The 17,722-nt window shown below is 31.8% G+C and overlaps 2 protein-coding genes and 1 long non-coding RNA gene across 3 annotated transcripts in view; 1 reads left to right on the forward strand and 2 right to left on the reverse strand.

Moving 5' to 3' along the window:
* LOC148582048 (uncharacterized) overlaps window positions 1-17,722 on the reverse strand; it is a 115,216-nt gene that overhangs the window by 45,844 nt on the left and 51,650 nt on the right. The window lies entirely within an intron of this gene.
* LOC107623111 (ARM repeat superfamily protein) lies at window positions 1,066-7,142 on the forward strand. The gene is made up of 9 exons (XM_016325266.3): window positions 1,066-1,436; window positions 2,187-2,537; window positions 2,629-2,844; window positions 3,964-4,610; window positions 4,862-4,958; window positions 5,056-5,109; window positions 5,195-5,301; window positions 5,450-5,646; window positions 6,317-7,142. The coding sequence occupies exons 1-9, from the start codon at window positions 1,269-1,271 to the stop codon at window positions 6,952-6,954; spliced, it is 2,475 nt and encodes an 824-aa protein (XP_016180752.1). The 5' UTR covers window positions 1,066-1,268; the 3' UTR covers window positions 6,955-7,142.
* On the reverse strand, window positions 7,289-8,667 carry CRR3 (chlororespiratory reduction 3). Its single transcript, XM_016325267.3, has 3 exons — window positions 8,294-8,667; window positions 7,943-8,073; window positions 7,289-7,563 (listed from the first exon to the last, which is right to left on the reverse strand). Exons 1-3 carry the CDS (start codon window positions 8,497-8,499, stop codon window positions 7,439-7,441), a joined length of 462 nt encoding a protein of 153 aa, XP_016180753.1. The 5' UTR covers window positions 8,500-8,667; the 3' UTR covers window positions 7,289-7,438.

A 17,722-nucleotide genomic window follows, 5' to 3' on the forward strand; every position in this document is an offset into this window, starting at 1 on the left:
ATCTAATGACGACTTGATATGCTACAGTGTGATTTTGTTTTTTAAAAACCCAATCCAAATATTTAATACTCGTCAACGCAATAGTGATGAGGTGAGGTGAGACCTCACAAGCATGAGTAAACGAAAACAATTAGATAAAGAAGGGGACATAGATATTTTAGGACTCAAGTAAGAAAATGCATGACAAGAGAGCCTAATAGAAAAAAGGAGCCTAAAAAATAATTGATTGAATTTTTTTTTGGGTAGTAATTTAAAATATTTAGAATGAAAAGAATAAAAAAATATTTAGAAATAAATAGACAAATTTTTTTATTTAAATTAAAAAAAAATATTCACTGATTTAAATAAATGTATAAGTATTTATTAAATTATATTTAGAGTCATATCTCAGATACCATAGGAGAAACTGAAAAACAAACGTATCTCGAATGTAATGATTCCGTTTTGTGATACGAGACGCGCTGGTCATATTTCGGATGCACTCGAAATATAAATATTATATATAAATATACGTATGATTTAGTTTATTTTTCATGTGTATTTATGTTCTAATATGTATAATTTTATAAAATCCAAAATAAACTTAAACTTAAAACTAACATTAAATATTTTCTTAATTTACATTAAAGATTGTAACATAAATTTTGTATGCTACATTGATTATTATTGATAGGAGAGGCTCCCTTAATTTATTTCGTTTTACTCTATAATGTTTGACTATCAGATCCTTTTCCTATCCGTATTAAATTGTTTGTTTTTGTTATTTTTGGAATTAATATTTGGGTATTAAAAATACTTTTTTCATGAAATTTTATAACAAAATAAAATAAAATAATATTTAGTTAATATGTGTTTAGGAATATACGTTAAAACCAAATTATTTAGCTCTTTAAAAATATAATTATACTACGTGTATATTAAAATTAATTATTATAAATATATAAAATTATACATATTAAAATATAAATATATATAAAAATAAATTAAATCATACATATATTTATTTATTTAAGCAAGGCTTAATAGTTTAAATATCGTATATATAACAACTCATTAGACATTTTTAAATAAAATTCAAATATGCGACTAATTAGTTTTTAACCTGGGCGGGTCGAGATATATGGCAACCCAAAAAAAAATGCAAAGTAAAATTGGCCCAGATATGGTTTCCTTGTTGCCTGCATTAAGCTGCAAGCCTCCAACGCTAGTTGTTATGAATAGAATTTGTTGTTGAATGCCAGAAAAACCCAGAAACCACTCTGAATAACATGTTTCCGGCGGTTTTCACTGTTCTTACGCCCTCTAATCTCTCTGCTTTCATCCCAATCAACACAAGACTCTCAATCTTCTCAAAACCAAATTCCAAACTCTCTCTCCTTCCCAGGGTCAGTAGTAACGGTCCTGATTCCACCTCACAACACTCTTCATCCCTTTCAGTATGTTCAAATTCCCTCTCTCGTTTCTTTTCTCTTTTTATTGTGATATATGTTTATTAGAACCTTATAGCTAAGTGTCACACTTTTGAAGGCCATGCTGTTTCATTCAAAGTTGTTATGTTTGAACAATTTAGTGCCAATATGCTTTGCTAGTTGGTGATACCAGGAAATATTATTCAAAATTTAGGGTTTTTGATTTTGATACATAGATTGTTTGTCCCTTGAAGTAGTAAAACTTTGGTAGTGAGTGTGCATAATATAAATTCAATATAGACAGCTATTCATTTGATGTAATACTTACTTTTGATAGAAGAAGAAATCTGTTAAGAAACAAGAAGATTACAAGATAAGAGGACAAAATTTCTTCTTTCCATCGGTTAGCTAGAAGGAGAAATTTATATGGATAATTGTGTTATTATTTACTTGTCTTGATGTTTTTCTTTTATTAAAAAAAAAAGGTAACTCAGATAAAAATTATTGAGAAAAATAATGTAGTTCAATCTCTATGCACATCTGATATGTGAAACCGTAACCCTCTTAAGAATACAATGATTTGAGCACAGAAGTAAAGACAAAGTCCTGTCTCCACAATGCACCTTGAGAAATGCAAGCAGTTCTTTCCTGCTATGTGGACTCAGAATTGCAGAAACTACACAACTTTACAGAACCCTGAACATTTTCCTTCTCCAAAATTGTTCAAATGTTATAGTTAACATTTCAGTGATAATGAGTACTTGAATTTTGTTTCAGGGTATTGATGCAGTAGAGAGCACGTCTTCTGGCCTTGGTGATGGTTATGTGGCCTTATTTGTCCGTATGTTAGGCCTAGATCATGATCCTCTGGATAGAGAGCAAGCTATAATTGCTCTCTGGAAATATTCACTTGGTGGAAAGAAGTGTATTGACACTATAATGCAATTTCCTGGTTGTATTAATCTTATTGCAAACCTCCTTAGATCAGAGTCTAGTGCAACATGTGAGGCAGCTGCAGGTCTTTTGCGATCAATATCTTCAGTCAATCTATATAGGAATGCTGTAGCAGATAGTGGAGCAGTAGAAGAGATAAATAGATTGTTGAGGCAATTGTCCTTGGCCACTGAGGTATGTGACCTCTTATTCTGTAAATTTAATTCATATTCACATATTTCACTGGTGTTCAAAATTGAGAATCTTTTGTATTCATTTTTGGCAGGTGAAGGAGCAGAGTATGGGTACACTCTGGAATTTATCTGTTGATGAGAATCTCTGCAGGAGAATGGCAAAGAGTGACATTCTACCATTATCTATTAAATACCTTGATGATGAGGATATGAAAGTAAAGGAAGCTGCAGGAGGCATTTTGGCAAATTTAGCATTGAACCGCAATAATCATGACGCGATGGTTGAATCAGGTGTTATACCAAAATTGGTGAGGATTCCTTTGTGTTTATTGGAACGCTGTTAGTTGTTACTCTCCTAATAATATATACATATTACATGCCATTCTGGTTTTACATGCTGAAAAGTATTTTTTTGATCCTTCTCTCTAGTGTTAAGCCTATCAAAGTGCAAAAAGGTCCTATATTCTTTATTAAATAATCTCAAGGTACAGTGTGCATTATGCAATAAGACTATAACATTCTCTGTTCAGATTTATCATTGTATTAGTATATATGATTTTCCCAGTTGTTAGAGAAGATTTTATTGTTGTAATCCTATGGACCAGTTCATTTTGCCCAGTTATGCTGGTGTATATCATTTTCCCTTTTTCCCAGTTATTAGAGAAGATTTTATTGTTGTAATCCTATGGACCAATTCATCTTGCCCAGTTTTGCTGGCTTTGTTAAATGGAAGGAAGAAAATCCTTGTGTTAGTAGTAGCCTATGCCATTGTCTGGTCTATTTGGCTGGAGTTGTATTCTTATAATTTTAATAAGAGAATTTTGGGAACAAACAAATCATGCTCATTTTAGAATAATTTCTCTCTAAGATTTGTTCACTTGTTGAGAGATTCAAGAGCTTTGCTCTCTGGATATTTCCTTTTTTCCCCCGTAATTCACCTTTGTGAAGAGGATCTCTTGTTGTCCGAATTTTTTTACTCAATCTTTCTGATTCACATATAAAATTCTTTTATTAAAAAGAAGTGATACAAAAATTCTTCTGGGTTAAATCGACAGTTTGTTTGTTTGTACTCCCCTGGTATGGTGTATTTGTATTTTCTCTTAGTCATAACTCATTATCTCTCAAGGTTAGTATAACGAAAGGGGTAGATAAGTCTGTTTGTATTGCATTTATTTGGTATTTCATCAGCAGAATATAATTTTTACTGTTCATTTTCTTTTATCTAAAAAATTCTTACTGTTCAGTTAGCTATACCTTTTTCTGATTTCTGTAATACTGAAATTTGTACAGAACCCCTGGTTTTTATTCCTCACAATTAAAATTGAATGGAAATAAAAAACTAGGAGACATTTTGTAAAGTTTGTTGATAATTTAATTGGTCATTGGTTCCATCAGTTCCTAAATATGATTCTCTGAGTTTCTTTCAGGCAAAGTTCTTAATATCTAATTCAGAAGGTTCTAAAGTTATTAAAAAGGAAGCAAGAAATGCATTGTTGGAACTTGTTAAGGATGATGATTATTATAGAATTCTTGTTATTGAAGAAGGACTGGTTCCTGTGCCATTAATTGGTGCTGCAGCATATAAATCATTCACCCCACGATTACATGCGTGGCCCACACTACCAGATGGAACTGAAATTGAAAAGACTCCTGGACGAAATTCCAAATTTGGTGCATCAGAATTACTTCTTGGATTAAATATTGATGACAAGAATGCTAACATAGATGAAGCAAAAGTCAATGCAATCATTGGACGGACACAACAGCAATTCCTTGCTCGTATTGGGGCTATAGAAATGGAAGAGAAGACGGTATCTGAATGTTCAAATGATCAGCTGCTTACACTTTTGCCTTGGATGGATGGTGTTGCTCGTTTGGTGCTGATATTAGAACTTGAAGATAAGTCTGCAATTGTAAGGTCTGCTGAGTCAATTGCTGGTGCATGTATCAATGAACATATGCGCATTGCATTTAAGGAGGCTGGAGCAATTAAACATTTAGTACGTCTTTTGAATTGTGATCATAATGAGGTCCAATTTGCTGCAATACAAGCTTTGGAAAGGCTGTCTGCTAGGTAGGACCATTGTTAATTTTGTGAAGTCTGATATACATTATAGGATATAAGTGGAACAAAAGAAAATTGAGGAAAATCTTAACGTAGCACATAACAATTATATTTTATGAAATTAGAAAGCCATGGCCTCTGCTAAGGTAAGACTTGGTTGTCGTAATAAGATGAATTGCTAAAATAGTTTTAGGTTTATCCATTTATTGTGTAATCATAATTGGTAAACTGAATCGATGCATAATGATTTCTTGATGCAGCAATATTGTTTGCCGGATGATTGAAGCTGAGGGTGTTTTACATCCTTTAATCAGTATTTTAAAGTCCTCAGAAATAGCTGAACCTGTTGTGGAGAAGGTATATATGTATTTCTTGTTTTAGTTAATTCTGGCAAGAGCCTGGTTTGTTAAAATAGTTACGTCAATGCTTTGAGGTTGATAAGTTGCTTCTGCAGGCTCTGAACATAGTCGCTCAGATACTAGACCCCAGTAAAGAGATGCATTTGAAGGTTAGTATTACATATCTTGCTGCAGATTTTGAGCTGATTTTTATCTGGTTGTTTATTAAATATCAAGTACATTGATTCTTTTCAGTTTTATGACGGACCAGTTAATGGATCTGAGAAGATGTTTGACACAGCGAAAAGTGAAATTCCAGCTGGGTTAAGAACTGAACAAGCCATATCAGAAACAAACTCCAGGTTGACCATAAGGATCTAAAGCAGACTTCGATGGTGTTATTGAAGTTTAATTACACGGAGTTCCTAGATTGATCTGAGCAAGAAGCCATAAAACCTCTCCGAAGTTTTTGTTGACATTGAATTTTTTCTTTTCTATTTGGATCTTCAGGAATGCTATACTGGAATCTGATTTCATTGCACGTCTTGTTGAGATTCTGAAGTCCTCTTCACCCAGTTTACAAGAAAAAGCTGCATCTGTGCTCGAGTTTGTTGCACTAGCTGACCAAACGTTGGCCTCTGTTATTTCTGCAGATATTGAATCTGGTCTCAACTCTGTTTTTCAGCAAAAGCTTCTGAAAATTTCAGGTAAGGAATTTCTTACTTGTAATATGCAATACATGAATTGTTACAAGTACATATTCTTTTAATCTCTTGAGCAAAAACAATAATGTTTTCTGCTTCAATATGTGTGTACTTGGTTGATTATATAGGAATGATTAATTTGATGTTAGATATCCTCTCTCTATTTATATTGAAGAATAAAACTCACTACAAAAGTATGGTTATAGTGTCATATGAGCCCAATTCACTAGTCAACTAATACATGTTCCCCAAAAATATTGCTTAAGCATATGCTTACAAGTTCCAAATATGATTTATTCTATTTTTATTGAGTACTTTGGTGAAGGTGGTTGCGAGTAACGCTAGTCCATACATGTCTAGTGAATGGAAGTCTTTGTTGAATATTTTCGCATTCAAATTGGCAATTATGTTTAGCCTCAACATGCTTTGTTCTTTTCAACAATGGGTTTTGATTTCTTTGATTCCCAAAACCTTCTCAGTGATATTAGTCACTGTAAGTATCTTGGATATTTAGAGAACCAGCTCAACCGATAGACTTAGCTACTCGGCAAAAGTTGAACAAAAGGGTTTCTCAACATATTTATTGGGAAAATGATTTCTTGGCTGTTCGTTGATCCCGGGATATATTACCTATGGATCAAATTTTGGCTCATAATTTGTCTTGTCATTGCAGCGGACATGGAATCTGATGTTGAAGAGCAATTTTCAGAAGCATACACAATTGAATTCGAAGAAGCCGGTCGTGCCATATCTGCAGCATCCCGGCTGATGACAAGACTACTCGATAATGAGCAGTTCCGGCACAAAACAGATTCCTCCCATTTCATCGGCTTGCTTCGTGAAATACTCCGGTCGAGGATCCCTCTCTATCACAAAGATTGGGTAGCTGCTTGCCTTGTCAAACTTAATTTTCTCTCTAGTTCCAACACTTCTTCTGATCCAATCAATGTGGAAGTTACACTTTATGAGACAATTCCGAGGCTTCTGGAACAGATTAAAAATTCGTTTTCTCGAGAAACACAGGAAAATGCTGTAGTGGAACTCAACAGAATAGTGTCTGAAGGAGTGGTGGATTCCAGTGGAGCTATTATTTCCGAGGGAGCGATTTATCCATTGGTGAAGCTGATTGAAGAAGGGAGTGAAAAGGCAGTTGAGGCAAGCTTGGCAATACTGTACAATCTGAGTATGGACAGCGACAACCATTCGGCAATCGTGGTGGCCGGAGCAGTCCCGGCCTTGAGACGAATTATTCTGGCTCAGAGACCGCATTGGGAACGAGCCCTTCGTCTGCTTAGAAATTTGCCAACATGATGAGTTCAACTGTCTGTCAGGAGCAGTGCAGGGCTACAAATCTTGAAATTGCTTCTTTTTTGTTGTAATAGTATATTTGTTGTCTGAACCAGTGTAATATGCATGAGATTTTATGTTGAAATCTTAGTGCAGTTATAGAATATCTGATTTCAAAGATGTTGATAAATAAAACAAGTAATTTTTACAAAGTATCAACGAAACAGAAATTTAACTTGATTCATTGATTATCTATCAATTAAGTAAACTTAGTAGGCATTTGTTTGAAGGTTAAGAAATATATTTCAAGAAATTATATTCTTAGAAATATTATATTTGGAATTATTACATTTGGATATTATAAAAAACTTATTTTATTTGAGAGGCATGCTATGACAAGATATTTGTATACTTCTTCTATATACATGCATTTATATCTCAGAACACAGTGTTATCTGAACTTGGAAATTGACCTTCATTGAATCTGTAAAGAACAAGTGTACTAGGCTCACAAGAGTAGGTCATCAAGAAAAGGACTACTGAATGGTAACTTGATAACTCCACTAGCAACTAGTAGTGACATAATCCAAATTGGTAGCATCAATTGGAAAATAAACTTGAGAATTCCTTTGCCTGCAGCAATTTAAATGTTTGAAGAAAACATGTCATAAGCATTGGTCCACATTAACATTATTTCTTTTCTTTTTTTTTTTTTTCACTAAAATTCTTTCTTTTAAAAGTCACTAATAATTGATAACATGACATGATATTACTCTTTTCAAAACCTTAAACTCAGAGGAGAAAACATATGAATGATTATATCTCTAATAAATTCGACAAAGTATCCAAAATCAATAGTAGACTGAGTAGTTTTGTCCAACTTTTTGGATAATTTTGTTGTATTAATTGACAAGTACATAACAGTTGATTTGGTAATTGATTTTTACACGTGCAAATAGTATTTTTGTAAAATTAATATTATAAAAAAAATGAGAAAGTGAAAATGGAATACCCGATTTTTGAAATCGAGGCTCAGCATTAGTAAGAAGCCACTCGCCAGTTGTTCTGATTTTCTTCTCCACTGGCCCTTCAAATGCTTGGCCCAAGAACAAGTCGAACACTGACTTCCTCACGTCCGAATCTCTGTTCATTCATTATAAACCAAAATTAAGAATGAATGAGTTAAGAAGAAGGCGGAAACGCACTTGCAGTTATCTTCGTGGGAAGATGATATTTAAAAACTATTAGATAATTTAGTAATATTTGACTAAATTATCATGTAACAGTTTTCGACTATCAAATTCACACGAAGACACTGCATGTGAGTCTTCACCAAATTGAAGGAAGAAGAAGAAGAGCATGCCCCGCTTGTTCGCCATCTCTAAAGCTTCCAGCACCAACAATGCGTTCAATTTGGATTACAGTGGGTTTTGGTGGTCTTCGAGGCCCAACTTTTCTTCTCTTGGACGAAGAAGAAGGAGGAGGAATAGGAACATCGTTATTGGGTGAAGAAGCAAGAATTGTTTTGTTTATGGGAATAATATTCGATAAGCAAAGCATCTTCATCATGCATACAATAAAGTAGTGATGTGATGAACGTTGTTCTTCAAATTAGCATATGCATGTTTAGAACTTCAACTTGCAATTTGGATAAGATATAACAAACAGGATTCAAAATATCTGCACCACTTGTCTGTTTTTTTTTTTTCTTTCTAATGCTATCATTTTGTTTGTGACAACTGAGAAATCAAAATGGAAAATTCATTTATAGAGAGACATGTAAAATTTTTTTGTTGTCCACAACATTTTGGTACAATAGGTCAAAGTTTGTCGTAGATTCAACTTCTATTTAAGAGTTTGTTACTAACCATTATCTTATAGGAGAGTGCTAAATAAACAATGAAAATTTTGAATAACATAAACAATCACCAATCAAATGAAAATATACTACACCCTAATTTAATGCTACTAATTAAATTTACTCTTTTAACCCTATTAATTCACATTGTTTACACATTGTTCAAAAATCTTGTTGGTTACCTATACTTTTCCTTATCGTAAACAAGGTGGTATTCAAACTGGACTAATGAGCTAGTGTACTTATTACTTACAAAATAAATACAATTTATTTTCTATATCAAAAATGCTAAGACTATAATTGGTAAAAAAATTTACATATTTGATAACAAGTTATAGCTCAAATGGCATATAATCTCTTGATATTTATTTAAAAAATCGTAGATTCGAATTTCTTTATCTTTAGTTAAAATTTTTTTAAATAATTTATATTTTAATTTTAATAAATATATAATAAGTATATTAAAACTTAAATTCGGTATAATCATTTTAGGTATACACAAAAAAAATTACTAAACTAAATTATTTATATAAAATATATATTTAAATATAAAATATATATTAAAAATAAGTTAAACAATTTATATATTTATACAAAAATACATGATAATTAATTTAGTAGCTAATTATAATATATATATATATATATAATTTTTGTGTGGCCATATTGTAAATGGTAATTTATTGACGTGTTAGCTTAGATTAAAACTAAAATTGCTTAGACTAATTATTTAAGTAATTAAAAATTAAATAAAAAAATAAATGGTAGAACTCGTTTTATTTGTTATTTCAATATTATTTTATCATCAACACAAGGATTTAACCTTTTCTAGCTAAAAGCACATTTATATTAGCTAGTGAATTCTCATTCACTAATTCTTAATTAAAGGTGTACTGATTACCTAAGTCTGCCATCCCTTAAATTTATGCACAGATTTTTTAATTTTATTTCTTACTTTTATCTTTATATTGACCTCATGTTGTTTTTGTTCTTTTTCTCTTTTCTCTCTTCTCTCTCTTTATCTATGCATTAGGCTAGAATTTAGAGGGAGTTATCTTGATTTACGTATTATTTTTTACACCTCTTTGCTATATTTCTCTTCTATTATTAGATTAGGATATAGGATTTCAAGTCTGTCCTTCTTATTCTTCGATTTGATAGTGGCGGCTATGAAGATTTTGGATTAGATATTAGATGTTAGTAGGTATAGACAAATCTAGGGTTTATACTGTGTATTTTGAATGTTCGATTTCAAATATCTATTAGTTGTTTCTTTTCTTTTTTCTCCCAAATTAAAAAATTTAATTATTTCAAAAATTCAAGTTTCTCAATTGTATACTGCTAGATATTCCCTCCCCATTTTCTTTTATCTTCATTGGAATATGATATATTTTTCATTGAAAATATAATTATAGAGAAAACCTACTAAAATCATGATATTTAAACAAAAAGATGTGCTCATTACCTAAGTCTGCCACCCCCTAGATCTATGCATAGGCTTTTTTATTTTGATTCTTGTTTTTTCTCTTACACTAACCTCATGTTATTTTTGTTAGCTTCATGTTCTCTCTCTTCGTCTTCTCTTCCAATTCTTTTTATTACTTATATCTATTGCTGCTAGCTTAGGATTATAGAAACGATTGCTCACTTAATATACTAATTATTTGAATGAGGTTTTGGATGTGAAAAAAATAAATTATATGTTCAAGTAATTAATTTTTGAATATTAAGTAGGTTTTTAAAAGATGAATGGCATTAAATGATTCTCTAACCTATATAGTATCACTACAACAATTCCTTAAGATAGCGACGGTTATTTTGCGGCGGTAGTGTGAAACCGCCGCGAAAAGACAAACTGCGGCGCATATAGCGGCGGTTAGAGGTTGGGACTGCAATCAGGCCGACATTTAGCGACGGTTTTTTTAAACCGCCGCTATATTTCCATCAAATTTGCATTTCGCGGCGTCCTTTCGAAAACCGCCGCTATATGTGCGCCGGGTGACTTACTGTTTTATATTTTGCGGCGGTTTTGTTTAAACCACCACAAAATGCGTATTACCACATATTGTAATGTTTTCTTTAGTAATAACTAGGGGTGTTCAAAACCGATCCGGACCGATCTAAACCGACCAACCGAACCAAAAAAACCGAAAACCGAATAAACTGATAACCGAAAAAAATATATTTTGCTGTTTTTATTGCGGTTCGATTCGGTTTTCGGTTCTAACAATAAAAACCGAACCGAACCGGTCACCTGAAAAAACCCATTATCCCATTACCCCATTACCCCATTAGCCCAACCCCATTATTACCCCATGCCCCCACCCCCAAATCAGATTTCCCTAACTCTAACCTAGCGCGTTCAAACTCCCCCTCCCAGCACAGCGCCGAACCCACCCCTTCCAGCCCCTCCCAGCACAACGCCGATCTCACCCCTCCCAACCCTTCCCATCAGCGCCGAACCCAGCCCCTCCCAGCACAGCGTCGAACCCAGCCCTCCTAGCCCCTCCCAGCAGCGCCAAACTCAGTCCCTCCCAGCAGCGCTGAACCTAGCCCTCCCAACCCCTCTCAGCAGCGCCGAACCCAGCCCCTCCCAGCATCGCCGAACCCCCTCCCTCCCAGCACCGTCGAAGGTCAGAGTCCACCGAGTCAAATAAGGAGCCTCCAAGTCAGGTATTTGTTGAATATATTTGTTGAATGTATTTGTTGAATATATTTGTTGCTGATTATTGTTCATTGTTGAATATATTTGCTGAATGTATTTGTTTGAATTTATGCTTCTGATTTTTTAATTATTTGTTTAGTGTATTTGTTCAATGTATTTGTCATTGATTTTTGGAAGTCTTTTTCATTGATGCAGGGCACGAGATAGATTTATTGGCTTGGATCGAGGATTTGGGTCCAATGCTGTGAAAAACTTACCAAACAGCAGATTCTGTGATATTTTATTTCATTATAGTTTCAATCTTTATCATGTTGTTAATCTTTTTTTTTCCTTGATTTTTTATGTTCAACCTATTGATATTTTTGCTTCTGCTTCTGCTGGTTATTGGCTAAACACGTACCAGTACCAATATACTTGGTTCTAACCTTTTAGTTGGTTGTTTGTTATTATTTTTATGCTGTCATTAATGGATTAACATCTTTTCTTTTTGTATTGTTAAGATGTTATATATATTGATTCTGTATTATTATACTACTCTTTTTATAAACTGTTTAGAGGAATAGTTCTGGCTCTTATCTTTCCGTTCCTAAAATGTATTTTGCTCCACTCTCAGCCCTCAGCTCTTGCTCATTTTCATGATTAATTGAACTTGATTTTTACTGAAGAAATTCCATTGATTTGTCATGAATGTCACAGCCTTCACAACATTTTGTTGTTAATGGTGAAAGTGAAAAGTTGTACAATTTGCAGTAGGAATTTCTGCATTTTGTCCAATTCCAGTCAGTACATGAAATTAGGAATGTTTGAATGGAAGTGTACGTTCTAATGTTTGTTAGTTGCTTATACTTCAGTACTTCACTATTTTTTTTATATTTCAGTCTTGGCTCTAGTAGTTCTTGAAATTTTTAGACTTTTTTTTCAGTAATTAATTGGAAAACCGAACAAACCGAACCAAACTAAACCGATTTTAATCGGTTTGGTTTGGTTCGGATGACTTTGATAAAAAAATCGAACCAAACCGAACCGCAGTTTAATTAGACGATCAGATCGGATGACTTTTCTCTCAAAAACCGAACTAAACCGCACCGCGAACACCCCTAGTAATAACCATCTGGGTATAATCTAGTTAAGTAAACACTAGTATCTTAAGATACATATGTTTAAATCATTGTTACATCTATTTATATATGGTCCAAAAGTGTATAAAGAGTATAATGAAGAGTACATTTAATAATACCCATAATGAATATAATAAATAGTACATTCAATAATAAATAATAATAATAATTATAAATAGTTTTTATAAATTATTAAAAATCAAACATTTTCTAAAAATAATAATTATAAATATTTTCTATAAATTATTAAAAATAATAATTAAAAATATTTTCTACAAATCATTAAAAATGTAAAATTTTATATCTTTACCAAAATTATAATTTTAAATTTTAAATTTTTTATTTTAATAATTTGTTGAGCATTTATTAAAATAAAAAATTTAAAATTTTTATTAATAACAATCTTAAACTGTATTCTTAGATATAAGAATTTATAATAACAAAATTAAAAATTAATTAATATTTTACCAAAACTAAATACTAAATAGAATAAAAATATTTTTAAATAAAAACCAATTAATGATCTGCATATTATCATGGTTAATAAATTCAATAATGCTAACTGACCAACAAATATAATGTTTTTGGCAAATATTTCACTAATTTTAAATATTAAAGACTAAATTCTAAATCTTAATAAATATTTTTAGAAAATGTTAGATTTTTAAGAATTTATAAAAAATATTTATAATTATTATTTTTTATTTATTATTGAATGTACTCTTTATTGAATTCATTATGGATATTATTAAATGTACTCTTTATATACGCTTGAATCATATATAAATAGATATAAATTAATTCGATCTACTATGGTCCAAAATTAATTGAAAATGGACCGATTTGAATTACTAGGGACGTCCTAGCATGCATAATTTGAATCACCCTATTTCGAACTTCCCTAAGATTACATGCAAGCATAATTCGAATTGGACAAATTTGAATTACAAGCATCACTGCTAATTCGATTAGGACTAATTTGAATTAGTGTTGGTTTGTCTCATTCGAATAGGACTGATTCGAATTACATAAGAATGTACTTTTGGGATATCCTGGTAATGTTTTTCAATTTGGTAGATTTATTCTCTTAAAGAAAAATCTGCTAATGCCATGAGAGAAGGTGATGTTGTGTTTATCTTGTGTTAACTGAAGTTATTATATTGTGTGTGTGATCAAGTTGATGAAAGTGAGAAGATGATGATGTGTTTATTTGCTTATACAATATGCTAACTTTTATTGTTTAGTTTTTTTTAGATCTATTTGTATTAATTTGTCTAATTTGGTTTAAATTTTAATGGATTTATTGAAATTAGGAATATGTTGTTGGCTTTATACAAAGTTGTGCTCAGGATTACAAAAAGGAAAAGCCTCCCTTAAAGAGGTTGACAAGATCCTTGAAACTCAAATTTGATGATGCTGATATTTTTGAGGATGAATTTGCATTTGGTGAGGGGGCCAAATGACATGGTTTTGCATGTCATTTAACTAGAGCTACTGATTAAGATTTATAGGACATTAGATATAGGTAATGCAAATGGTGTCCACTCTTCTTTGGTATATAATGTGAAGTCTTTTGGTTGTCTCAAATTTAATTATGTAGCCCTTTATCTTTGTAGTTTAGCTCTATATAGACCAATAAAATGCAATAACTCTTTAGTGTTATATGTTAGATTTTATTTGGCAAACAATTTATATTTGAAAAGTTATATATATACTATGTTGCGAATTTTATTCAAGAGAAAGTTGAGAATTCAGTTGCAAATGATAATTGATGAGAATTTATATGGCATGTGTTGAATGTTTTCTCACAAGAAATATAAGAATTAATTATAGAGATTGAGAAGGATATTTAAATGATCTCATTTTGAGTTGTTTTAAACGATTTTTAAAGAAGACATAGAATGACTTTGTTATCAAAGTTATTGAGAGAACATAACGTAATAACTAGTTTAAACTCTAAATAGATAGCTGGGTCATCAAGACTAGGTTGAAAAAAAAATCAATTTGAAAAACGGTCATTACGTTCTTCGGTTGGATAAGAAAAGCTACTATTATGATTACCTTTCTATATGCTAAGTTAGAGTAGGTTATTAGTTTTACACCACATTCAGATGGAGGAGGTCTAACCATTTTTCTAAAAGTTATATTGTGATTTCAAAACACATCACACTTCTCACGTTTTGTGTTTTTCATTTTTTTTACTTTTTCATATGAAACCAAAGCTGCTAAATGTAATTTTTTCTTTGAGTGTGTTTATTCTATTTACTTCTTATTCTTTTATTTATACTCTTTAGCTAACAATATTATAAGTGAGTTATCTACCCTTGTTATAGAGAATAAAATATTTGCAATGAAGTGGAAAAGAGGCGAGACATTTGTCACAAAAAACAGTTAATTGATTCTCTTGGTGATTATTATTTATTTGATTAATGATATATTATTTATCTTTACATTAGTTGAAGCATCTCAAATTCTTTTGATTCTTACTCTTTTACATGAGCTGAAGCATCTCACATTTTTTTTATTCTTATTCGTTTTTTATCTTATATATATACATGTTTATTTTTTTTTTTTTGAGTTTTAGTAATAAATTTATTTGTATTTTTTTTATAGATCAAGAGGCTTTTTTATTCGAGAATGTACTAACTTTTCATGGGTCAATATCCAACAATGAAGGTATATATATATATATATATATATATATATATATATATATATATATATATATATATATATATATAGAAAAGGTTTATTTGAGTTTTGATTCTATTGAAGTGATTGTCAAGATGGGATTAAAACTGATTGGTTGACAATCGAGTTTTTGAATCAGATTATATGTTCAGGGATACCAAATCATGTTCTTAAATTGAAAAAAAAAAATGCTCCTATTATTTTGCTAAGGAACATAAATCAGGCAAATGGATTGTATAATAGAACTCGACTCATTGTTTAAGATTTTGGAGATAATATTATTGGTGCTGAAATTGTGTCTGGAAATAAGATTGATGACAAAGTTTTTATTCCTCGGACGAATTTAGTACCTAGTGATCCTGTATTCCTTTTAAATTTCAGTGCAAGCAGTTTTCCATTAGTCTTTGTTTGCGATGACTATTAATAAGAGTCAAGGACAAATTTTATCTTTGGTTGGTATTTATCTTCGACGAGCAATTTTTTCTCATGGACAGTTATATGTTGCGATATCTAGAGTGACAACAAGATCATGATCGAAGATATTATTGTCTAACAAAGATGATAACTATCTTGGAACTCCACACCTAATGTTGTGTATAAAGAAATTTTTCAAAAAATATAATTTGGTAAGTGGATTATTCAACATAATTCTTTGTTTAATATATTTTTTTCCATACCCTATAGATCCTATTTTTCCCTAATTCCTATTGTCTTTTGTGTTTGGGGTTCGTTTTGTTCCATATGCCCTAAATTCTATATTTGGCTATTGTTTAGAAGAAGCATCGTGAATCTATTGACTGAGTGTTCTTTATTGATATGCAAGTCTAACATTGCTGACAATGAATGGGTTTGGATTAGGGTGCTGCTGATGATGATCACCACCTTATTAGAGGGAAACAAAATATGTATTTAGAAAGTTCTACTATTATTGTTTTAGTTCAGTTGTATTTGTTTGATGCTATTTTAAAACATAAATATTTCTACTAATGTAAAAAGTAATAATACGAGAGAATTAAAAAAAAGTTGAACTTATGTCGTGAATAGAAATTTTCTATCCGTGCGTTGCACGATTCTTCTGCTAGTATAGATAGATAGACAGTTAGTTAGTTAGTTAGTTAGTTAATGTGGTTGTAAGTTGGTTATACTTTCAGTTACTAGTTCTATTCTGTTATAACATAGTATACTCTAGATGAGATCAAAGTATATGTAGTATGTACTGAAAATTATACTCTACTAGAAGGAAGCTTTTGTATTTCGGTATGATTTGGGTGGCATGGTTATAGGAACATGTAGTGTTCTACTGTGCTTGTGTTTTGATCAGATCTTAGTTCTTATTGTTTGACATCCCCTGCCATTGTGCAGCGCCTTGTTTCATTGTTGCTGTAGATAGGGTTCTTCGGTTGGAAGACTTTCAAGAGGTGTGATGTTTTCTTGTTAATTCCAACAGTTAACATTTGAAATCAATGTGTTCTAGGATAGGGAATGGATCAGCTCTTTAGATTACAAAAACGCTCAACCTGATCCTCTACGACAGTTTGCAGAAAAGTTAGTCAGTGAGATTAACACAACAATATGGAAGACATTATTCGCTTTTGCACCTAAACTATATTTGTTTTACTTTGGTGCTGCAATTTGCTCCTATAGAACATTGCTTAACTAAATTAGTTCAAACCTTATGCAATGACTTGGATTTCTCATTGAAGGTCTTAGACTTGGGGTTTGATATGCGCTTGTTATCGACTCAAAAAGGCATATTCGACAAGTCACGGATGAAAAGGGTGCCAAGTCAACATTTAATTGTATGTCACAACTAGCTTGGGAGGTTGAAAGAAATTTCCAGCCTCTAGACTTTGAGAAGGTTAAACAATTGAAGCACATAAAGTCTTGAGTTGTAGTTGGTGTAACCACTTACTGGTTTGTCAACAAATACGAATCATCGGTGAAGCTATGTAATTCTTTTTATTTTGGAAGAAAGCAAACCTAATATTTCTATTCTTTCTGCTGAGAAAGCTAATCCTGCCATTCTATTATAATGCACAGCCTACATGAGTAACACAGAGTGATAAAGGTTCAGTACAGAAATTTCTACTTAGCTGATCATATCACCAAGATGATGATGACAAACTATTACATAACACCAAACAACATCAATCTCACATATGCGTAAACTCCTAATTTTCATTTATTACTATCATGAACATACTCTGCACACAAATATTGGATAGTATCTGCCTCAATTGTCTTCAGTCACCGGAGCAGCAACTTGCTCTACAGTAGTAGCTTCATCGATCACTAAGGTAGCGTTTGTTTTCGGACGCAGGACACAGAGAAATGGACAATACATGTTTAAAAAGTGTTTGGAAGCAGAGACATGGACACTGAACACATTGTCTCCAAGACAGTTTTTTATACATTTGTGTCCACTCTTTTACGAAGGACAATAATGGACACGGACTTTTT

This window comes from Arachis ipaensis, chromosome B10, assembly GCF_059453495.1.
Source record: "Arachis ipaensis isolate K30076 ecotype BB chromosome B10, ASM5945349v1, whole genome shotgun sequence".
In the NCBI taxonomy this organism is placed as follows: domain Eukaryota; kingdom Viridiplantae; phylum Streptophyta; class Magnoliopsida; order Fabales; family Fabaceae; genus Arachis; species Arachis ipaensis.